Raw genomic sequence first — 25,070 nt, 5'->3', positions numbered from 1 at the left:
AGAAGAAAAACATTTAAATAAGATGATTTCAAAAGTAACCAGAAGAGAAAGGGATTTTCCTAAAGTTCTCCCATAATGTTGGCAATGAGTGTTGGACCTCAGGTGATGTATACAGAGGGCCACATGACAGAAATCCCAGTAAGAAGAATGGTACCATAAATGGAATTGGGAAGGCTTGGGGTCGATTCTGAGAGAAAAAATAATCTCTTTGTGGAGGACTACTGGTTACTGAATACAGAGTGAGTCAGCTGAGCAGGTAGTTCATAGTAAGGCAAAAGATCAGACAGGAAAGGAATCTTTTCCTCTATGTGGGCACCGTTCTATGTACTTCGCAGCTATGAACTCATTACCATCCTATGAAGTAGGCACTAGTGTGTTCTCCTTTGTAAGAAAACAAAAGCACAGAGAAGATAAGTACTTTTCTCAAGGTTGCTGTAAGTTAATGAAGGTATATGGTGAGGTCAAAGTCCAAGACCAGGGATGATGAGTCAAAAACAAATAATAGGCCATGGAGCAAAATACTCACCTATCTAGAATACTTCTCACAACCTACCTCCCACCCCAGTACCAGACTCTTTGAATTCCCCAAATCATGTTTCACCCTCTACAACTTTGCATATGCTGGTTTTTTCTGACCTGAAATAGTAATCACAGTAATAGAATAAAGTAATTCCAGTACAAATATAATGTTTACTTAGTATTAATACTGGTATTTTATAAAATGGAGTTCAGAATTAATTTTTTAATTTTTTTAAAAGATTTTATTTATTTATTTGAGATCACAAGTAGGCAGAGAGGCAGGCAGAGAGAGAGGGGGAAGCAGGCTTCCCACTGAGCAGAGATCCCGATGCGGGGCTCAATCCCAGGACCCTGAAATCATGACCTGAGCTGAAGGCAGAGGCTTAACCCACTGAGCCACCCTGGTGCCCTGAGAATTCATTTTTTAAATTTGTGAAACTATTTAATAAACTTTAATGTTAATACATTTATGAAAATGTACAAACAAAAGATATCCAAAAAAGCCTAAGTATGAAATAGAAATGTTAAGAATAGATTTTCATTCTATTAGCCATAAAAATTGTCAGATAAAACTGACAAAAATTGGGACGCCTGGGTGGCTCAGTCGGTGAACCATCTGCCTTTGGCTCAGGACATGATCCCAGGATCCGGGGATCCAGTTCCACATCATGCTCTTTTCTCCCTCTGCCTGCCGCTCCCCCTGCTTGTGCTCTCTTACAAATAAATAAATAAAATCTTTAAAAAAAAAACAACCACACACACAAAAATTAAGAGTAAAAAAAAAACACACTACAAATATAAAGAAATATAATTAATTAATCATGAAAATTTCAAATGAAACATTAATTTTTCTAAGTGTATCAATGGTATCACCAAGACATTTTTGTACAACTTTTTTTTAGCTGTTACAATTTTTCTCATTCAATATTAGTTGGAAGTGGTTATAAACTAATCTCAAGTATGTTAATTTTTTTAAAAGATTTTACTTATTTGAGAGAGAGCACAAGAGCAGGGTGATGGGCACAGGGAGAAGCAGACTCCCCACTGAGCAGGAAGTCTGATGCCGGGCTTGATCCCAGAGGCAAAACAACATGCTACTACTAAACATGGAATGTGTCAACTAGGAAATCAAAGAAGAAATTTTAAAAATACATGGGAACAAATGAAATTGAATATATAACTGTTCCAGACCTTTGGGATACAACAAAAGTGGTCACAGGAAGGAAGTATATAGCCATCCCAACCTATCCCAAGAAGCAAGAAAAATCGCAAACAATCCAACCTTACACCTTAGGGAACTAGAAAAAAGAACAACAAACGAACCCCAAAGCCAGCAGGAGGAAGGAAATAATAAAGATTAGAGCAGGTAAATGATATAGAAACTAAAAAAAACTCAATAGAACAAATCAATGAAACCAGGATCTGATTCTTTGAAAAAATTAATAAACTTGATAAACCTCTTGCCAGATTTACCAAAAAGAAAAGGACTAAAATAAATAAAATCACAAATGAAAGAAGAGAAATAAAACCAACACCACAGAAATACAAGTAATTATGAGATCATGAAAAACTGTATGCCAACAAATTGGATAACCTGGAAGAAATCGACAAATTCCTAGAAACATATAACCTACCAAAAATGAAACAAGAAGAAATAGAAAAGTTGAACAGACTGATAACCAGCAAAGAAACTGAATCAGTAATAAAAATCTCCCAACAAACAAAACCTGAGGACCAGATGGCTTCACAGGTGAATTTTACCATTTAAAGAGTTAATACTATTCTCAAACTATTCCAAATAACAGAAATGGAAGGAAAACTTCCAAATTCATTCTACAAGGCTAGCATTACCCTGATACCCAATCCAGATAAGATTCCACCAAAAAAGAAAACTACAAGCTAATAACTCTGATGAACACAGATGTAAAAATCATCGACAAAATACTAGCAAACCAAATCTGACAGTTCATTAAAAGAATTACTCACCAGAATCAAGTGGGATTTATGCCTGGGCTGCAAGAGTGGCTCAATATTCACAAATCAATCAATGCAATACACTATACTAATGAAAGAAAGGATAAGAACTATATGACCCTTTCAATAGAGGCAGAAAAAGCATTTGACAAAGTACAACATCCATTCGTGATAAAAACTCAACCAAGTAGAGTTAGAGGGAACATACCTCAATATATTAAGAACCATATAAGAAAAACCCACAGAGGGAGACAAACAATAAGAGTCTCAATCTCAGGATTGCTAGGGTTGCTAGGGAGTGGGCAGGGAGGAATAGGGTGGCTGGGTTATGGACATTGGGGAGGGTATGTGCTATGGTGAGTGAGTGCTGTGAAATGTGCAACACTGATGATTCACAGACCTGTACCCCTGAAGCAAATAATACATTATATGTTAATAGGGAAAAAAAAAAGGAAAAATTCTAACGAATATCCTTCACAATGGGAAAATGGAGAGCTTTTTCTCTATAGTTAGGAACAAAACAGGGATGTCTACTGTTACTCAACAAAAAGAAATGAAAGGCATCCAAATTGGCACAAAAGAAGGCAAACTTTCACTGTTTGCAGTTGAATGATATTCTATATAGATGACATGATACTTTGTACTCTATCTAGAAAACCCAAAGGACTCCACCAAAAAATTGCTAGAACTGATACACAAATTCTGTAAAGTCACAGGATACAAAACAACATACAGAAATCTGTTGCATTTCTATACAGCAATAATGAAGGACCAGAAAAAGAAATCAAGGAACCAACTCCATTGTAATTGTACCAAAACTGTAAGATACCTATAACAAAAGAGGTAAAAGACCAGTACTCAGAAAACTATAAAACACTGATGAAAGAAATTAAAGATGACACAAAGAAGTGGAAAGACACTGCATGCTCATGGGTTGGAAAAACCAATATTGTTAAAATGTCTATACCACCCAAAGCCATCTACACATTTAAAGCAATCCCTACCAAAACACCAAAAGCATTTTTCACAGAGCTAGAACCAATAATTCTAAAATTTGTATGGAACCACAAAAGACCCCAATTAGCCAAAGCAACCTTGAAAAAGAAAAGCAAAGCTGGAGGCATCACAATTCTGGAGTTCAGGTTATATTACAAAGCTGTAGTGATCAAAACAGTGTGGGGCGCCTGGGTGGCTCAGTGGGTTAAGCCTCCACCTTCCACTTGGGTCATGATCTCAGGGTCCTGGAATCAAGCCCCGCATCAGGCTTTCTGCTTAGCAGGGAGCCTGCTTCCCTTCCTCTCTCTCTGCTTGCCTCTCACCTACTTGTGATCTCTGTTGGTCAAATAAATAAATAAAATCTAAAAAACAAACAAACAAAAATATCCAGTATGGTACCGGCACAAAAATCAACACATAGATGAATAAAACAGAACAGAAAACCCAAAATGAACCCACAGTATATGGGCAATTAATTTGCAGGAATGAATAAATGTTCAAGTGGAAAAGACACTCTTTTCAACAAATGGTGCTGGGAAAACTGGACAGCAATATGCAAAAGAATGAAAACTAGGCCACTTTCTTACAACATATGGAAATATTAAATGCTTTTATCTTAAAGATTTTATTTATTTATTTGTCAGAGAGACAGAGAGAGCACAAGCAGGCAGAGTGGCAGGCAGAGGCAGAGAGAGAAGCAGGCTCCCCGCTGAGCAGAGAGCCCAATGTGGGACTCAATCCCAGGACCCTGGGATCATGACCTGAGCCAAAGGCAGCAGCTTAACCAACCGAGCCACCCAAGTGTCCTCAAATATTAAAGCGTTTATAAATCTAACAAGTGGATAGTGATAGCTCATTGTTTAAATTTGCATTTTTAATAGTGAAGTTGACATTTTATGTACTTATTGGCCATGAACATTTCTCTTCCATGAATTGATTGCTTGTTCCTATCCTTTTTCTATTTTTCTATTGGGTTCAATTATTCTTATTAATTAGTAGATGATCTTAAGTAGATAACATCCTTTGTGGGTTGAAAAAAATATTACAAATATCTTCTTGTAGACTGTGTGTTATCTTGGCACTTTGTTTATACTATCTTTTGTATAGAATTTTAAATTTATATATATAAAATATAGGTCTCTTTACTTTTGGTGGTTTTGTTCTTATGTCTTCTTTTAAGATATTGAGTAATATATCAAGAATATAACAGTTCTCCTCTATCTTTCACAAAGTTCGAAGCTTTTTCTTTTCACATTCACATCTTGCAAAAACCTGTAACTGATTTTTGTGCATGGTATAATGTAGGTATCTAATTTTTTTCCAAATTAATAACCACTGTTCTCCACACATTAAATATTTCATAATTTCCCCACTGAAATTAAGGGTCAGCTTCTTAGTTCCTATTTTTTAAAAAAACCTAATGTGATATTAACTAGATTGATAAATTAATTTGAAAGTAAGTTGCCATCTTTATGATATTCAATCTCACTGTGTAAAACACACACAATTTGGGTCTTCTTTGATGTAACTCAGTAATGTTTTAAACATTTTGCCACAAATGTCTTGCAATTCTTTTGTCAGATTTAGTCCTAATTTCTGTATGGTTTTGCTGTGAATAAGATTTGTATTTTTATTACATTTCCTTTTTTCTTTTCTACTTCAGTTATTATTTTAGTTATTTATATATATTATTTATAAATATATATATTCATTCTATGTGATAGTGGTATTTACACATTTGGGTCTTTAAAACATATTTTGCTTACATGTCACCACCCTACTGTATATAATTTTGTAATTTGTTTAATTCTTACTTTTCTTGCCTCAATGTTTATTTAAATTAAAAAAATCAGAAGACATAGAGAATTTTAAAAATTCATCAGAAGGTAGATCTCAATGTCATGACATTATTGAGGATGTAAGAAAAAATAAGCAACTGTCTACTACAATACATTTTACTTTTGATATTACACTATCAAGTTCACATTTGGGGGCTTCTGGGGGGCTCAGTGAGTTAAATCCTCTGCCTTCGGCTCAGGTCATGATCCCAGGGCCCTGAGATAGAGCCCCACATAGGGCTCTCTGCTCAGCAGGGAGCCTCCTTCCCCCTCTCTCTCTGCCTGCCTCTCTGCCTACTTGTGATCTCTGTCTGTCAAATAAATAAATACAATGTTTTTTTTTAAAGTTCACATTTTGATAATTCCAAGAAATTTCTCAGAATGAATGCTTCTTTATTACATTTCCTGATTGTTGATAGTACACAGAAAGCTACTGATCTGGGGTATTGATCTTAATGTCCATTTCTTGCTAAATTAAATTCTATTGGTACTAATAGGAGATTCCTTTGGATTTAAATCTGTATCCCTATGAATAATGAGAGTTTTATTTCTTCCAATCAAATCCTTATATCCAGCAGTTTCCTGGTGAATGTTTACCACTAGTTCTCTGGGAGAAAATCCCTGATTTGTACCATTAGCAATTTCCATGATATATACTCTTAACATGGCCAACTTCAACCTACCAAAGTGATGTCAACCAATTTACAAAACCTCTAAAATTTCAACCATCAGCTGGCAAGAGCTCGTAAAAGCCAGCTCCAGCACAGTACTATGTTATGTCTCCTATTTATTTTTCTTATCTTACTGCATTTGCTAGGACTCCCACTCTAATCATTAATAAAAGTCATGATAGGGATGCCTGGGTGGCTCAGTTGGTTAAGTGTCTACCTTCAGCTCAAGTCATGATCCCAGGGTTCTGGGATCAAGTCCCATGTAGGGCTCCTTGCTTGGCAGGGACCCGGCTTCTCCCTCTGCCTGCGTCTCCCCCTTCTTGTGCGCGCTCTCTCTGACAAAGAAAATCTTTAAAAAAAAAAAAAAAAAAGGTCATGATAGTGAATATCATAGCCTTGTTTCTGACTTTATTTTTTTGAGAGATTTTACTTATTTGAGAGACAGAGATAGCAAGAGAGATCGTGAGAAAGCGCACAAGCTGGGAGGCGAGGGAGAAAACCACCCGACTAAGCAGGGAGCAGGTCACCTCACACAGGGCTCCATCTCCTGATCTGAGCCAAAGGTAGACACTTAACTTACTGAGCCATCCAGGCACCCCTCATTTCTGACTTTAAAGAATGTTTCGACAAACCATAAGTGACTTTTTTTTTTTTAAGATTTTATTTATTTATTTATTTATTTGTCAGAGAGAGAGAGCGAGTGAGCGCACAGGCAGGCAGAGGGGCAGCAGAGGCAGAGGGAGAAGCAGGCTCCCGGCTGAGCAAGGAGCCTGATGCGGGACTCGATTCCAGGACGCTGGGATCATGACCTGAGCTGAAGGCGGCTGCTTAACCAACTGAGCCACCCAGGCATCCCTCAACAAACCATAAGTGACACTTAATCTCACAAAACATACAGAGGGTTGCTGGGGGCAGGGGGGTTGGGAGAAGGGGAGTGGGGTTATGGACATTGGGGAGGGTATGTGCTTTGGTGAGTGCTGTGAAGTGTGTAAACCTGGCGATTCACAGACCTGTACCCCGGGGGATAAAAATATATGTTTATAAAAAATAAAAAATTAAAAAAAGAAAGAATGTTTCTAAAGATTCAATTCTGAGGTGCCTGAGGGGCTGCGGTTTAAGTGTCTGACGCTTGATCTCAGCTCACGTCTTAATCTCAGGGTCATGAGTTCAAGCCCCACATTGGGCTTCATGCCCTACTTTTAAAAAATTAATAAATAAAAAATAAAGATTCAGTACAAGGTATTTTGCTTCAGGTTTTTGATAGCCTTAATTAAGGAATTAAGGAAGGTTTCTTCTATCTCTATTTTCCTAAGAGCATTCATCGTGGCTGAATGCAAGATTTTTTTCAAAAGACTTTCTGCATCTTTTGAAATTATCATGTGCTTTTGTTCATTCAGTTTTTTAATGTAGTCACTTATACTAATCTTTTTTTTTAAAGATTTTATTTATTTATTTGACAGAGAGATAGAGTCAAGTAGGCACAAGTAGGCAGAACAGCAGACAGTGGGAAAGGGAGAAGCAGGCTCCCCATTGAGCAGGGAGCCCAATGGGGGACTCAATCCCAGGACCCTGGGATCCTACTGAGCCACCCAGGTGCCCCACTAATCTTTTTTCTAAAGTTAAATCATCCTCTCCTTAATGGGATAAACCCAACCTAGTATATTACATTTTATAAAATAGAATCTTAGATTTAATTTGTTAATATTTTATTTAAGATGTTTGCATCTTTGTTATTAAATGAGATTGGCCTATAATTTTCCTTTCTACTACCACTGTCCTTACCTTGTTTTGCTATAAAAGTTGTTTCTCTCTTAAGTTAAGCAGTTTTACAACTCTCTTTATATGCTGTGAACATTGTAAAAATTAGAGATTACCTTTTCCCTAAAAGTGCAGTAAATCTTACCTTTTAAAACATCTGAGCCCAGAGTTAGGTGGGGGTGGGGGAGAGATGCCCATTTTTATTACTTATTTATTTTTTCAAAATAACCATTGATATAGTCAAGATTTCTATTTTTTTCTGAATTAATTTTGGTAATTTATACTTTATAAGAAAATTGTCCATTTCATCCAACTTTTCAAATGTATTGTCATAAAATTATTTTTAATATTTTCTAATTAATTTTTCTTCAAATTTTTATTTAAATTTTAGTTAACATATAGTGTAATATTGGTTTCAGGAATGGAATTTAGTGATTCATCACTTATAGATGATATCCAATGCTCATCACAAGTGCACTCCTTAATACCCATCACCCACCTCCCTCCAAGAATCCTCAGTTTTTTCTCTATGGTTAAGAATCTCTTGGGGCGCCTGGGTGGCTCAGTGGGTTAAGCCGCTGCCTTCGGCTCGGGTCATGATCTCAGAGTCCTGGGATCGAGTCCCGCATCGGGCTCTCTGCTCAGCAGGGAGCCTGCTTCCTCCTCTCTCTCTCTGCCTGCCTCTCTGCCTACTTGTGATCTCTCTCTCTCTGTCAAATAAATAAATAAATCTTTAAAAAAAAAAAAAAAAAAAAAGAATCTCTTATGGTTTGTTTCTTTCTCTCTTTCTCCCCCCTTCCCTTTTGTTCATCTGTTTTGTTTCTTAAATTCCATATGAGTGAAATCATATGGTATTATCTTTCCCTGACTTATTTCTCTTACACTCTAGCTCCATTCACATCATTGCAAATGGCAAGACTTCATCCTTTTTGGTGGCTGAGTAGTATTCCATTGCATATATACATATATATGTATACACACACACACACACACACACACACCACAATTTCTTTATTCATTCATCAATCTATGGATGTAATTATTTTTTTAAAAAAAGATTTTATTTGAGAGAGAGAATGAGAGAGAGCATGAGAGGAGAGAGGGTCAGAGGGAGAACAGACTCTCTGCTGAGTAGGGAGCCTGATGCAGCAGAAAATCCTGGGACTCCAGGACCATGACCTGAGCCAAAGGCAGTTGCTCAACTGAGGTACCCAGGCACCTGGATGTAATGATTTTTTTTTTTTTAAGATTTTATTTATTCACTTGACAGAGATCACAGGTACACAGGCAGGCAGAGAGAGAGGAGGAAGCAGGCTCCCCGCCGAGCAGAGAGCCTGATGCAGGGCTCGATCCCATGATCCCTCGATCATGACCTGAGCCGAAGGCAGAGGCTTTAACCCACTGAGCCACCCACGTGCTCCTGTTTCTTTACTTTCAATGTCATTACTTCACTTCTACTTTTTTCCTATTTTTCTTCTACTTTCTTTGGATTACTCAGTTGTTCCTCTTTTTCTAACTTCTTGAGTTAAAGGCCTTGTTTTCGATTTTCAGTGTTTCTTATATTCTAATATATGTATTAAGTTAGAATTTTAATTAGTTTTATTCTACAGGTCTCACATCAAGTGATCATGCTGTCAGTTAAATATTTCATAAGTTCTAGTGTATCTTCTATAATCAACAGATGATTGAAAGTATGCTTTTGTTTCCGAAATTACAGGGGATTTTCAGTTATCTTTTTGTTACTATTTTCTAATCTTATTTTATTGTGGTCAGAGAATGAAGACTGCATGCTGTAGATCCTTTGATATTTGTTGAGACTTTATGGAATTACTTGTGATAAATATTTTTAAATATTCCATGTGAGCATGAAGAAAATGTATATTCTCTATTTCCTGTAGGTCACTATTTTCTTTTATTTTCTGTAATGACCATGTAATATATTTGCAATTCAAAAAAAAAAGTGACTGAATAAAAAGAGCTAATTAGATCATGACTGCAAAACTAAAAAATCTTCAAAGGAAAGAGATAACAATATTATTAAGTAATTACTGTATATCACTTCGCTATGTGCCAATTGTATGATATTTATATTTACTATCTTATTTAATCCTTACAACATCCTGTAAGGAAAATACAATTATTACTCTCATTTTTCAGATGAAGAGACAGAAGCACAAAAAGATTAGGTAACTTACCCAAGTCATAGAGCTAATTAAGAGTAAAGTCTGTGGGGGTGCCTGGGTGGCTCTGCTGCTTAAGCATCTGACTTTTGATTTCAGCTTAGGCTGTAATCTCGGGGTCGTGAGATCAAACACAGCAGTGGGTTCTGTGCTGAGTGTGGAACCTGCTTAATGTTCTCTCTCTCCAAGGGAGAGAGAGTTTAACTGAACAAATTATATCTGAGAACTTCCTTAATCTGGAGAAGGAAACAGGCATTCAAGGCCAGGAGACATAGAGAACACCCCTCAAAATCAATAAAAATAGGTCAAAACCTTGATATATAATAGTAAAGCTTGCATAGTTCAAAGATAAAGAGAAAATCCTGAAAGTAGCTCAAAACAAGAGGTCCTTAACCTACAAGGGTAGAAACCTAAGACTGGCCTGTGTGCAGAGGTAGGCCTGTGTACAGAGACATGGCAGGCCAGAAAGGACTGGAAAAATATATTCAATGTGCTAAACGGGAAAAATGCGCAGTCCAGAATACTTTATCCAGAACGGCTGTCATTCAGAATAGAAGGAGAGATAAAGCGGTTCCAGGACAAAAAGAAACTAAAGGAATTTGTGAACATTAAACTAGCCCTGCAAGAAATATTAAAGGGGATCCCTTCGGTGGACAGAGAGCCCAAAATTAACAAAGACCAGAAAGGAACACAGACAATCTAGGAGGGAACAATGACATTACAGATAACACAACGGCACTAACTTCGTATGGTTCAATAATTATTCTGAATGTAAATGGACTAAATGCTTTAATCAAAATATATAGGGTATCAGAATGGATTAAAAAAAAAAAACCCGACACCATCTTATATGCTACTTACATGAGACTCATGTTATACCTAAAGACACCTCCAAATTGAAAGTGAGGGGGCAGAGAACCATTTATCATGCCAATGGACATCAAAAGAAAGCTGGAGTAGCCATCTGTATAGATTTTAAACCAAAGACTAATAAGTGATGAAGAAGGATACTATATCATAAGTGTCTATCCAATAAGAAGATCTAACAATTGTAAACATTTATGCCCCTAACTTAGGAGCAGCCAAATATATAAATCAATTAATAAGAAAATTAAAGAAATTCATTGATAATAATATAATAATAGTAGGGGACTTTAACACCTCATTTACAGCAATGGACAGAACATCTAAACAGAAGATCAACAAGGAAACAAGGGCTCTGAATGACACACTGGACCAGATGGACTTAACAGATATATTCTGTTACATATATTCAGTGTATTTTATCCTAAAGCAGTAGAGTACACGTTCTTCTCAAAGGCACATGGAACATTCTCCAAAATAGATCACGTACTGAGTCACAAATCAGATCTCAACCAGTATAAAAAGACTGAAATTATACTGAAGGAGCAGGAGGCTGGCTGAGGACAAAGCAAAGGCTGGTGCCTTGCACCACCCCCCTTCACCCGCTCCCCTCCATATGTGTAGCATTCCTCAGGCACCCCTGACTGCCATAAAACGATAAATAGTTAACTTGCAGAGATCACAGTCCTGCAAGGTAGGAGTCTCCCTTGGTTTGCAAATGTCCTTGAGATTTACAACAAAGAAGTTACCTTATCAATAGCCCAATTTCCAATACTATGCAAATTTTCAGACCACAATACTTTAAAATTTGAAGTCAACTACAAGAAAAAATTTGGAAGGACCACAAATAAATGGGATTAAATAGTATTCTACTAAAGAATGAATGGTTTAGCAAATGAATCCATGGGAGCAAATGAAAATGAAAACACGATAGCTCAGAACCTTTGGCATGCAACAAAGGTGGTTCTAAGAGAGAACTATATTGCAATACAGCCTTTCTCAGAAAATAAGATAAGTCTCAAATACACAACTTAACATTACATCTAGAGCTGGAAAAAGAACAGCAAATAAAGCCTAAATCCAGCAGGAGAAGAGATATAATAAAGCTAGAGCAGAAATCAATGACATAGAAATTTTAAAAAATAATACAACAGATCAATAAAACTAGGATCTGATTCCCAGAAAGAATTAATAAGATCAATAAAATCCAGGGTGACTGGATGGCTCAGTCGGTTAAGTGTCTTCTTTCAGTTCAGGTCATGATCCCAGGGTTCTGGGGTCGAGCCTTATATTGGGTTCCCAACCTAGCAGGGTATCTGCTTCTCCCTCTCCCTTCACCTCCTCTCCCCTGTTCATGCTCTGTCTCTGTCTCTCAAATAAATAAAATCCTTAAAAACAACAACAACAACAATAAACTCCTAGCCAGACTTATCAAAAAAAAAAAGAGAAAGGACCCAAATAAATAAAATCATGAATGAAAGAGGAGAGATCACAACCAATACCAAAGAAATACAATTATAAGAGAATACTATAAGCAATTATATGCCAACAGATTAGCCAATCTGGAAAAATGGATGCATTCCTAGAAACATAAACTACCAAAACTGAAACAGGAAGAAATAAAAAACCTGAAAATACCCATAACAACAAAGAAATTGAATCAGTAATCAAAAATCCCCCAAAAACAAGAACCCAAGGCTGGTTGGCTTCCAGGGGAATTCTACCAAATATTCAAAGAATTAATACCTATTCTGAAACTGTTTCAAAAAATAGAAATGGAGGGAAAACTTCAAATTCATTCTATGAGGCTAGCATTACCTTGATCCCAAAACCAGATAAAGACCCCACCAAACACGAGATTACGTACAAATATCCCTGATGAACAAGGATGCAAAAATTCTCACTAAGATACTAGCTAAAAAAAAAAAAAAAATTAAAAGGATTATTCACCACAACCAAGTGGAATTTATTCCTAGGCTGCAAGGTGATTCAACATCTGCAAATCATTCAATGTGATTCATCAAGAACCATATGATCCCCTCAATAGATGCAGAAAAAAGCACTTGGCAAAATACAGCATGGTTTCTTGAGAAAAACTCTCCATAGCGTAGGGATAGAGGGAACATACCTCAATATCATAAAAGCCATATTAAAAAAAAATCCACAGTGAATATCCTCCTCAATGGGAAAATCCTCCTAAGGTCAGGAACACAATAGAGGAACAGAGGGGAAGGAAAGGAAAAATAAAAATAGATGAAAACAGAGAGGGAGGCAAAACATAACAGACTCTTAACTCTAGGAAACCAACAGGACTGCTGGAGGGCAGGTGGGTGGGGGATGGGGTAACTGGGTGACGGGCATTAAGGAGGGCGGGTGATGTAATGAGCACTGGGTGTTTCAGGCAACTGATGAATCACTAAATTCTACTTCTGAAGCTAGTAATACAATGTTAATTAAACTGAATTTAAAATTTAAAACAGATTCTCTCTCTCCCTCTGCCACTCCCCCCTGCCCCCACTCACGCGTGTACATGCAGGCTCACTCTCTCTCAAAAAAAAAAAAAAGTGTTAAGTCTGTGTACTTTACTATAAAATACTCTTATCGGGCGCCTGGGTGGCTCAGTGGGTTAAGCTGCTGCCTTGGGCTCAGGTCATGATCTCAGAGTCCTGGGATCGAGTCCCACATCGGGCTCTCTGCTCAGCAGAGAGCCTGCTTCCCTCTCTCTCTCTCTGCCTGCCTCTCCATCTACTTGTGATTTCTCTCTGTCAAATAAATAAATAAAATCTTAAAAAAAAATTATAAAATACTCTTATCAACATGTATACACATACTTGCATATGCATATGTATGTATGCATATATATGCAAAACATAAATCAGGCACATCAAATTTATCCAGCTTTAGAGATGGTACATAGTGTCTTAAATAGTCATAAGTAATACTGATGAGTGAAAAAGACAAAATACCTCTGGTGGTTTTTTCATTCAGATTCACACCGTATTTTGCCAAAGCTTTAATCACATCACTTTGCCCAGCCATGCAAGCAGCATACAACAAATTTCTCCCAACGATGTCTTCTTCCAAGAGTAGCTGCATGGCCTGATCATGATGAGGGTTCTCAGGATCCTCAAAAATCTTCTGCAAACCTTCTACATCCCCTGTGAGAGCAGGTTGTAAGAGGGGATTAAGAGGGAGTGTTTCCTCTGGTTCTTTTGGTTCTTCTTCATCTTCTTCTTCATCGTCTTCTTGCTGTGAGAAAAATGCTTTTTCTGAACTCTCTGATTCTGGAGGTCCTTCTGGCTCCATTAATCCCAAAAACACCTGAGGCCAAGAAAAAGTAATAGTAATCTACTCAAACTAATCAGGATTTGTTTATCTGCTTATTTCATCAGTCAACTGACAATATAGATGGGATAAAAATACTTAACTGGTTGAAAACAATTATAGAATAAGACACTTCATCCATGGAATCAATAGAGTTTATTGTGAACCTACTATAGGTCAGCACACTGCCTGAATATACACTAAAATGCTGAATGTGTGATATAAACAGTAAATTCAACAGGAACAGAAGAAGAAACAGATCAACGTGGCTAGATTTATCAGGAAAAGATTGAAAGAGAATGCAAATGAGATTCACCTGCCTAAACAAGGGTTTATATTGGGGAAAAGTGAGAAATACAGAGGGATTACCGGAGCCAGATTAAAACCTTAAAATTTAGGGGCACCTGGGTGGCTCAGTGGATTAAGACCCTGCCTTCGGCTCAGGTCATGATCTCAGTGTCCTGGGATCGAGCCCCGCATCGGTCTCTTTGCTCAGCGGGAGCCTGCTTCTCTCTCTCTCTCTCTCTGCCTGACTCTCCGCCTACTTGTGATCTCTCTCTCTGTCAAATAAATAAATAAAATCTTTTAAAAAAACCTTAAAATTTAGGCAATGACATTTAGACAGAACTATTCATTCAGTGATGGTTACTAAAAGTTTACTAATATACTAAGTGCTCTTTGGGCACTATGTAAATTACGAAGAAGAATCAAATTTATTCCTGCCCTCAATGACTTACTATTTTAAGGGAGAAAATATGAGATGCACAAAATAAGTGTGATAAAAGGTAACAAGCGCTAAGTATCATAGGAAGGGATGAGATTAATTCCAGGCACAAGTAATCAAGGAATTCTTTGTGCTCAGTCTAGCAGAACACATATAAATTAGAGTAGCATATGTATAAGAATGTTCATAGCATCACTGTTCATAGCAATAAAAATCCTGGGCAGGAAAATGAAGCCCAAGAACAAAAGCAAAACTGTAGCAAGTCACACAAAATAGTATATAGTAATTAAAATGAATAAATTATAGTGACCCCCTGTGGTAGGTAGCTTCTAACATGGCTCCCAGTGATTCTCACCCAGTCTTCTAGTATTCACACCCTTGAATCAGTGACTTTCTTTTAATGAGAATACAGCAAGAGCAATGGGATGTTATTGCCACAATCAGTTATAGGAGACTGTAACTTTGTCTTGTTGGTATTCTCTCCCTGGCTCTTCTCATGCAATATGACGTAGAGGGTCACCTTTCAAGGAACAGAGGGCAACCTCTGGCCAACATTCAGTAAGGAATGGAAGCCCTCAGTCCATTAGCTCGTGAGGAACTTAACTCTGCCAACAACACTCAATGAGTTTGGAAACGGATCTGCCCCAGTTGAACCTTCAGATGACCGCAGTCACTGGCAACACCTTGATTGTAGCTTCATGAGAGATGCCAAAGTGAAAGATCGAGCTAAGCTGTGCCCTGGTTCCTGAGCCAGAGAAACATGAAGATAATGCATGTGCACTATTTTACATGTTTGGGGGTGTTTTGTCACCCAGCAGTAAATAACTGAAGCACATAATATGAATGAATGAATCTTAGCAATACAATATTAACGGGAAAAAGTAGATCCAAAAAGATTATATATAGCAAGATATATTTTTGTAAAGTTCAAAGCAATTAAAATTTCCATTTTAGGAATACAAATAGACTCAGTAACACTATTTTTTTAAAAAGAAGAAAAGCTGACAGGGGCCCCTCGGTGGCTCAGTCATTGGGTATCTGCCTTCGGCTCAGGTCATGATCCCGAGGTCCTGGGATCGAGCCCTGTGTCAGGCTCCCTGCTCAGCAGGAAGCCTTCTTCTCCCTCTCATTCCCCCTGCTTGTGTTCCTTTCTCTTCAAAAAATAAATAAAAATATTTTAAAAATATATTTTAAAAAAAGAAGAAAAGCAAGATTCAATAGAAGATTCAAGATCATGTTTGTGGCAGGAGGGTAGGGGGAAGACACAGGAAATGGGATAGATTCATATATTTAGTAAAATATACAGCATTTAACCTGGGCCATAAAAAATGGGCAAGATTTGGCCATTCAGAAGTCAGAAGGAAGGGCAATCTAATTAGAATAATATCTCTATTTACCATAGCCCTACATTAACCTCTACCTTCACTAAATGTGTATACTTGTAAGCTGATGAAGTTAGGAATTCCTTCATTACAGAAAACAGAAAAATAGTAAGACTGACCTTCAAAAGTAAAAGATTATTTTTTCACATAACAAGAAATGTAAAGGTGGAGATGGTTTAGCAGCTCAAAAATACACATGCAAGCTCTTTCTATCTTTCTATTCTACCATACTATGTAAGATTTTCATATCATGGCTATTGCCTCATAGTGACAAGAGGGCTGTCATAACTCCTGGCATCACATCTGCATTTGTGGCAGGAAAAAGAGGGAATCCTCGAGAGAATAGCTATGCCATCCATCTTTTTAAAAGGAAAGCCAAGTAAAATCTTTCCTAACAGCCCCTAACAGAGGCCAAACTGTATCCCTATATTTAAAAGAAGCCCAAAAAATAAAGCAAATTTCTCTATTATAATTATTATATCTCTATTATTTCTATTATAATAGAAGCAAACAAGGTAGACAGGGTTGGGAATGGGAGTTGTTAGCCAATCAGCCCTGACTTCACCATAAGATTTGGTCCAAAGCCTCTCTGCTCGTGGAGAGCCTGCTTCCTCCTCTCTCTCTCTCTCTCTACCTGCCTCTCTGCCTACTTGTGATCTCTCTCTGTCAAATAAATAAATAAAATCTTTAAAAAAAAAAAAATTTGGCCCAAAGCTTATCTTTTTTTTTTAAGATTTTATTTATTTGGGGCACCTGGGTGGCTCAGTGGTTTAAAGACTCTGTCTGCCTTCAGCTCAGGTCATGGTCCCGGGTCCTGAGACTGAGCCCCACATCAGGCTCTCTGCTCAGCAGGGAGCCTGCTCCCCTCTCTCTCTGCCTGCCTCATTGTCTACTTGTGGTCTCTGTATGACAAATAAATAAATAAAATCTTTAAAAAAAAAAGATTTTATTTATTTATTTGATATAGAGACAGAGAGTGAGCAGAATTAGGCAGAACAGCAGGCAGGGTTCTGCTGAGCAGGGAATCCAGTGCGGGGGCCCAGTCCTGGGACCCTGAGATCAGGACCTGAGCTGAAAACAGATGCTTAACCAACTGAGCCACCCAGGCGCCCCCTAAGGCTGATCTTTGAAACTGTTTCATTTAACTCCTTCATTTTACAGGATAAATATAGAAAAAATTTTAATCCTTTTGAGGGCTAGCATCTAACTCTCCACCCTCCCAACATACACACACACACACACACACACACACACACACACACACCTTCTTAAAGAATCCCAATCTCCATTTTAGAGATTTCTAGTGGAAGACAAAGCTAACTTTCCACTATATAAGCCACAGAAGCAAGATCCTCCTCCTCTCTGTCTCAGCACAGGTTGGGGACAAAAATGTAAATTAGGCGCTGCCAGTCAGCTGCTCAATTCTAGGATCTTGACACTTTCTGCTGTTGTTTTTAATCATTTCATTTTTTTTCATTCACATATAACACTGTATTAGTTTAATTAATACAACATAATGATTTGATTTATATATCTATTGTAAAATAATTACCACAGCTAACATCCATCGCCCCATATAATTAAGAAATATTTTCTTGTGATGCAAACTTTTAAGATCTAATCTCTCGGCAACTTTCAAATACAATAATACAATACAGTATTGTATTTAATTCAATGCAGTATTGTTAACTATAGTCCCTATGCTGTACAGTGCATTCCCAGAACATATTAATCCTGTAACTGGAAATTTTTACCTTTTGACCCTCTTTACCCATTTCACCTACCCCTAACTCTACCTCTAGCAACTACCAATCTGTTCTCTGTATCTGTGGGTTAAGTTTTTTTAGCTTGTAAAATAAGGGACCAGGATCTTGACACTTGAACAGGGGACACAGGAATATGAGGCTAGTTGAAGGTCATTCATCACAGTGACTCAAGGGCGTACTGATCAAACTTCCTGCTATGAGAACAAGCTGTGGTTCTTGTGGTCTGACTCTCCAGAGCTCCCTTGGTTCCTGCTCATTTCCAGGCTCTGCATGATCATGCAAGCCCCTGATATAGTACTCAGACACAGCTGTCATCCCTAAAATCAGATCTTCCCTTTCTTTAGGAACAGAACCCTACTCTCTTTTTTTAACCATACATTTTTTTAAAAAACCAATATTTATATTAGAATAAAACTGCTTCCCTGGGGCACCTGGGTGGCTCAGTGGGTTAAGCCGCTGCTCAGGGTTCTGGGATCGAGTCCCGTGTCGGGCTCTCTGCTCAGCGGGGAGCCTGCTTCCCTCTCTCTCTCTCTCTCTCTCTGCCTGCCTCTCTGCCTGCTTGTGATTTCTCTCTGTCAAATAAATAAATAAAATCTTAAAAAAAAAAAAACAAACTGCTTCCCAGTCTCTTCTGCAACATGATGTGCCCATATGTCCAAATGGGAGACCTAAGATGTAAATCATCATGTAGTATGCAACTTCTAGGAAAGTGTGGTTCCTTCTCGCTGGATTGGACATGACTGCTAGCGCTTGCACAGCTAGTTTGGACCATGAGGTGGCTGTCCTGTCCAAACACATATATATTGGTTTACATATATATTGTATTATACATAGTATACATAAATAATTTTTATGTATTATATAGTACATATTAGTTTATGATATCTTCTTTCAATTTTACATATGTAAATGTCTATATATCTATATATATATATATATCTTCTACTAATAGGTAAACCAACCAATTAATTTATGATCAGTGGTAATGGACACTTGGACACTTGTCCCGGGTACACTGCATATATGGGATATACTTGCATGTATATCATTAACCTAAATGCCATTTATCCTTACCATATGTAATACACTGATGTCTTTATTCCCATTATATTTTTAAAATTTTTCTCTTTTTTAAAGACTTCATTCATTTATTTGACAAAGATCACAGGCAGGGAGAGAGGCAGGCAGAGAGAGAGGAAGGGAAGCAGGTTCCCGGCTGAGCAGAGACCCAGATGCGGGGCTCGATCCCAGGACTCCGGGATCATGATCCGAGCTGAAGGCTTTAACCCACTGAGCCACCCAGGTGCCCCAAAGTTTTCATTTTTTTAAGTAATGTCTACACCCAATGTGAGGCTCAAATTCAGCACCCTGAGATCAAGAGTCGCAAGCTCTATCAACTGAGCCAGACAGGCATCCCTATTCCCATTATATTTTTTAAGGCTGGTGCCACCCACCAAATTGATACAAGCCACACTGTGAAAAAACATTAGTTTTGAATAACCTCTATGCAACTATACCAGGAAATCAACAAGAGAGAATTTAACAGAAGTTAAACAGCATGTGTTTATGGTTAATAGCTTGGGTGACATATGTTTCAATGTACCCAGGGCAGTTCCAGTTACATCTGTTCCCCTGCTGTAATTTTTAATAGCACCCTCTCTTACTCTCAAAGGTGTCTATCATTACCACACAATAAGTTATTTTGTCACCCTATTAATAACATTGTGATCTCCTGGAACATATCCACTATAGATAGCCATATTCAAACCTTAGGGAACAGAGGCAGAATATGCTTAAAATGCCTTTCCTCACCGGCCTAGTGGGGTCCCAGAGAGGAGACCTTAAAGATACTGAGAAAATCCTATTTACATCTCATATATATTCCTGTTACTAGGTCTAGAATAATGTTTCTTTTCTTCCTCCATTCCTACTATCCAAATCCTATTTAGGCCAAGCTATCAACCTATTTTCTTCCTGAAACTTTCCTTGACTCCTCTCTAGAATGAACAGGGGCCTCTTCCTCCTATGATCTCCAAAGGCCATTATACATAGTCTATAACATACAAGTTACCAAGTATGGTATTACATTATTTTCTATTTGTTTCAAATACAGAAGACATCACTTAATTAGATTAGAAACTGGATGGGGGCAAGGATCAAGCCTTAGATTTCTCTTGTGTCCCTTCCAGACTTATCACAATTCTTGACGTATGTTTTCAATAACTCTTAACATCAAGCTTGCGATTCCTACTGCTGCTCTTCACAGGCAAGAACAATGGGTTTTGGAGTAAAAAAGACTCGAGTTTACAAACCAATCCTGCAATTAACTTACTAGCTGCATAAATACTGGGTGATTTACCTAATCTCTTGTAGGAATACCACTAGACCTAGTTTGTAGGATTGTTCTAAGAATTAATAAATTTGATGTTGCATATGTCAAGCACATGGTGAGCTCTCAGGAAACAAAACCAATCGTAGTCATTATGTCATCATTCCTCCAGCAAGAGCATTCATGAAATAAAAGAATAGATGTAATACTATTATTCTTTTTCTTTAATACACAGTTGTCCTATGCATGGTGTGAGTAAATTATTTTCTACTCTACCACCACCAAATATTTGATTACAGACAGATTATTTTGCATCTAGAGATCAGTGTGGTCCCAAGTTAATTCAGAGATTGATAAATAAACTGGATCAAATACTGGAAATATTATTCAGGCCAGAATACTCAAAGCTACTTTGATATACCCTTGAATGGAGCCTAATTTCCATATCAGCCCAGAATTAACATGATTAGGGCAGCATTTCTCAAATTCCCTGATCTCAGGGCTCTTTACCCTCTTAAAAATGGAGAGCCCCCAAAATTTTTGTGTGGGTTATATCTATCAGTATTTACCATATTAGAAAAAAACATTTATCATATTAGAAATTAAAACTTAAAAATCTGTAAGATATGTATTAGTTCATGTTAAAACAATTACATGTTAACATACAAATTATAGTTTATGAAAAATATATTTTATAAGGAAAATTTGATCAGAAGAGTGGCTTATTTTACATTTTTGCAAATCCCTTTAATGTCTGACTTAATAGAAAAGAGATGGGTTCAAATTCCTGCTTCTGCTTTCATTCCCATGATGTGTGATGTTGTGATAGCAACTGTCATTGAGCCTCCAGAAAACCACCATAACATGTGAGAGAATGAGAATATAAAGACAAATGATGTGTAAGAATGAATATGCAGATAGCTTTATCGGTGAACTCCCTGAAAAATGTCAAAAGGACCCCAAGGGAATCCTCAGACCATACTTTAAGAGCCACTGGACTAGGACAAAGTCCTAGGACTTAAGTCACCCTGGTCTATGGTCAAACCTACAAGACTGTTCTACCCCAAATCTAAACTAAATTGAGATCAGCCTTTCCGAAATAAAAGGGCAAAGTGAAGTCTTCCAAAGCATTTATCCTTAAGCCTGCCTTTTATCAGACGAGATCGGGCGCGTTCAGGGTGGTATGGCCGTAGACAAGCCTGCCTTTTAAAAGACATGTAATCTGGTGGAAAAAAGTAAACTCTTCTGTCATATGTTTGGTGGTCTATTGTTGACTGTGTCCTTCATCATACTGGTTTTTTTTTTGAAGACAGAGCAAAGAATTCTATTCTTTATGGTTTCTTCTTCTTATAGCATAGAAGTTTTAGAATATTTTAAAGTACTTTTACTGTGACTATAAGTACTAATAGGATGATCATAATAACATAGCTTTTCCTTTCTTCCTGTTATCAATATTCTATATATTGAAATGTTTTTTTAAAGATTTATTTATTTGAGAGAGAAAGAGAGTGAGCATAGGGAGAGGGAAAATCTCAAGCCAACTCCCCACTGAGCACAGAGCCCAACACAGGGCTGGATCTCACTACCCTGAGATCACGACCTGAACAGAAATCAGAAGTAAGATGCTTAACTGACCGAACCACCCAGGTACACCTATACTGAAAATGTTTAACTCTACTTCCTCACTAATATTTTTGTTTTAGAAAATACTTATTTTCCACAAGAAATATGTAATTTATATTTAACATATAATAGAATTATTTTTATTATTGTTAAAATAAGTAATGTGTTTTTAATTCTCAGTTTTAATTTCTAATTCTTACTATATTTTTAATGCTGATTTTATGGCTAGATAAAACCCACCTAAAGGAAAGCTTTTCAGATCAGTAATTTTTTGAGTGTGTAATGGAGTACCGGCACCAAAAAGTTTGAGGACCACTGTTCTAAGACATGGATGAGATCCAGAAATGGCAGAGTCTTCTTGTAGGGGCCACTGGAACCAGAGTGGAAGGAAAGTCACAGAAGGTTCAGGGCACTGATCAAATCAGGAGAGATCTGTTCACAAGGGACAGGACTCCGAACATGACAAAGGGGCCTCAGTTGCCCCAAAGTTTCGTGAATCCCCATATATCCACACACCAGAACAGCATCTCAAGGACAGTATCAGGGGACAAGTTACCTGAGAACCTAAATATCTTTGCATAAGAGAAATTAAACATTAGACAAAGAAGCCAGTTACAGATGTGTCTAAACTTTAAAACCACGGAACATTTTAATTTTTTCCTGATAACTGATGAGTGAGGGCTCACAAAAGAATCTAGGTCACAGACAAAAAATAAATTCTGTTTTCTTTGCCCATAGAAGTTACAACGTAAATCAAAATTGCTTGGGGTGCCTGGGTGGCTCAGTGGGTTAAAGCCTCTGCCTTTGGCTCAGGTCATGATCCCAGGGTCCTGGGATGGAGCCCCACATCAGGCTCTCTGCTCAGCAGGGAGCCTGCTTCCTCCTCTCTCTGCCTGCCTCTCTGCCTACTTGTGATCTCTGTCAAATAAATAAATAAAATTTAAAAAAAAATTGCAACCCAGGTACCTATAACCAAACGTTCATAGAGAATGTAAGCACAGAGAGGGGAGACAGGGTTGGAACTATGAAGGCAGAAGGGCAGAGCAGTCTGTGAGTCAGAGGGCCCATGCTTTAGTCCTAATTCTGGTATTTAATAATCACGTGACTTTTCTGAACTCACGCTCTTTATTCGTGAAATGAGAACAGCACCTGCTCGGCTTTACTTAATTCGTGTTGGAAAGCTGGGCAAAAACTCGTCCTTTTAAGCATGAAGTGCGAACTCATTTGAGGTTGCTCAGGCACTAATAAAAGAACATCACAGGGGCCCCGGTCCTACCCCGTAGGCCATTCCCCAGTCCACTGGGGAAGCCACCAGTAAATCGGCAGTGACGGTGAGACAGGGATATAATGGAGATACAAGCAAAGAGCACTGAGAGTAAAGACACTGGACACTTAAATTAGACGGGCAGCGGGGAGGTTGGAAAGAGGCTTCCAAGAAGTGGGGACACCCCATGATGGAGGAGTAGGAAGGAGTCTTAAAACGAGAAGGATAGGGCAACCCAGGTCATGAGAAGGAGACACAAAGGGCAAGGAGGCAGACAAGCTCCACATTACGATGAATAGATCTTAAGGCCCTTTTAAGCTAATTGAATTCTTCTTCAAAAAAACGTGGCCCCTCGAGGATTTTAAGTCCCAGCTCAAGGAGAGGGCCCCAAAGGGCAGACCTGGGCCCCTGGGGTTAAAGAAAGGAAGGCCTGAGGAAGCGCAAACAGAGTGACAGTCCCAAGAGGCCCGGGGGGCGGGGGGCGGACACCAGTCACTTCTGGACAGCGGAGCTCGCCTTCCGGCCTGAATCCCTCAGGGACACTCGGGGATCTCCGAGGCTGCCCGCGGGGCGGGAGCCGCTCTGCAAAGCTCTGGGCAGAGGCAAAGCCTGAAGATGCCGCGGTTGACGCCCACTCCCCTAGGCTCGGCCCCCGCGGCCACACGGAAAAAAACCCATTCCTCTTCCCACCCCACCACGGCCCAACCCGGAGCGCCCACCGCTGCCCTCGGCGCAAGACCCCGACTCACCGCTCCCCAGGCCCCCGAGTTCCGCGGTTACCATGGCGACGGCGCACCCGCGCGCGGTAGCGCCGCCCAGAGCGCCGCGGTTCCGGCGGCGCGCGAGGGTCGAGGTGGGCAGGTGCGAGTCGAGAGGGCGGGAGGAAACCCAAAGGGTCTCAGCCGCCCGCGTTAAATCGCTGCGTTCGGGTGGGGGCGGGAGGGGTCTTTATTTTGTAAATTTTCTACCGTATGGACTGTATATACTCTACAGTTTAAAAAATAAATTTTGAAAATAAGGCGTGCGCATTGGTTGCAGGTCCGTCTTAAGTCTTATCTTTGGCTTTTGAACTAAAGAACTTTCCCAGAAATACGAGGATGCGTTCTGAAAACTACGAAACGTTGTAATATAACCGACAGCTTGCTTGATGTTCTAGGCTGTTAGAAGTCTTTTTCTTGTGGTTCATGGTCATTGTCACCAAGCCCGTTTCCTGAGAATTCACAAGTGTCAACTATGTCAGGCGTGGAAGGGCCTAGGAAATTAGTATCTAGCTTGCTTGAAGAATTTAAGATCAAAAACAAACAACGTTTTAAAAGGGAGGATGGGAAGGGGTGGACCAGGGGCATCAAAAGGAGACAGGAGAAAAGTGCCACACTTACCCAGAAACTATATAAATGTCCGCATTAATCACAGAGTGAAGACCAGGAAGTTTTGGAGCTGATTCATGAGTGAAGGAAAGCATTTGTTTATTTACTATTTCTACAAGGAAATAGTTAAGGAGGAGGTAATATTTCAGTAGAGCTCAGAACATCTGAGCTGACGGCTGAATAGCTTAGTTTTAAAATAAATATTTGGCTTAAGATCCAAGTGAAATATTGCTACCATAGATCTGAACTTCTGGAATAAAAAATAAGTTTGAGAAAAAAATTTAATTATTAGATTTCTCTTATTCAAAGTAGTTGTAATAGTCAAAATATTAGAGTTTGACATTATAGATAGGAACAATAGTCTAGAAATTTTGTCATCTGCTAGCTCACTCCTGCAATCAACACATAGCACATTTGCTCTACTAAGCACTCATTTCCTACTGAAGTTGTTGAAAGAGCAAGATATTTTAGGTATTTCACTTTTAATATGT

At 38.4% G+C, this 25,070-nt stretch overlaps 1 protein-coding gene across 4 annotated transcripts in view; it reads right to left on the bottom strand.

Annotated features, from left to right (window-relative positions):
* Nucleotides 1-24,695, bottom strand: part of ANKRD45 (ankyrin repeat domain 45) — a 55,737-nt gene extending 31,042 nt beyond the window's left edge. For 2 of the 4 annotated variants that reach the window (XM_082704443.1, XM_082704445.1), the window contains exons 1-2: nt 24,592-24,695; nt 13,767-14,121 (exon numbers count right to left, since the gene is read on the bottom strand). In XM_082704443.1, coding sequence (XP_082560569.1) covers nt 13,767-14,106 — 340 coding nt within the window. In that variant the 5' untranslated portion in view covers nt 14,107-14,121; nt 24,592-24,695. Of the gene's footprint in view, nt 1-13,766; nt 14,122-23,961; nt 24,110-24,591 lie in introns of those variants that run through there. The other 2 variants (XM_082704442.1, XM_082704444.1) reach the window with 2 other exon arrangements.
* Between the last annotated feature and the right edge of the window lie 375 nt (nt 24,696-25,070).

The sequence above is a fragment of the Mustela nivalis genome, assembly GCF_964662115.1.
Source record: "Mustela nivalis genome assembly, chromosome: 16".
Taxonomy (NCBI): Eukaryota; Metazoa; Chordata; class Mammalia; order Carnivora; family Mustelidae; genus Mustela; species Mustela nivalis.
Note: the sequence above shows the minus strand (reverse complement) of the source record. Positions and strands in the feature narration are given on the sequence as shown.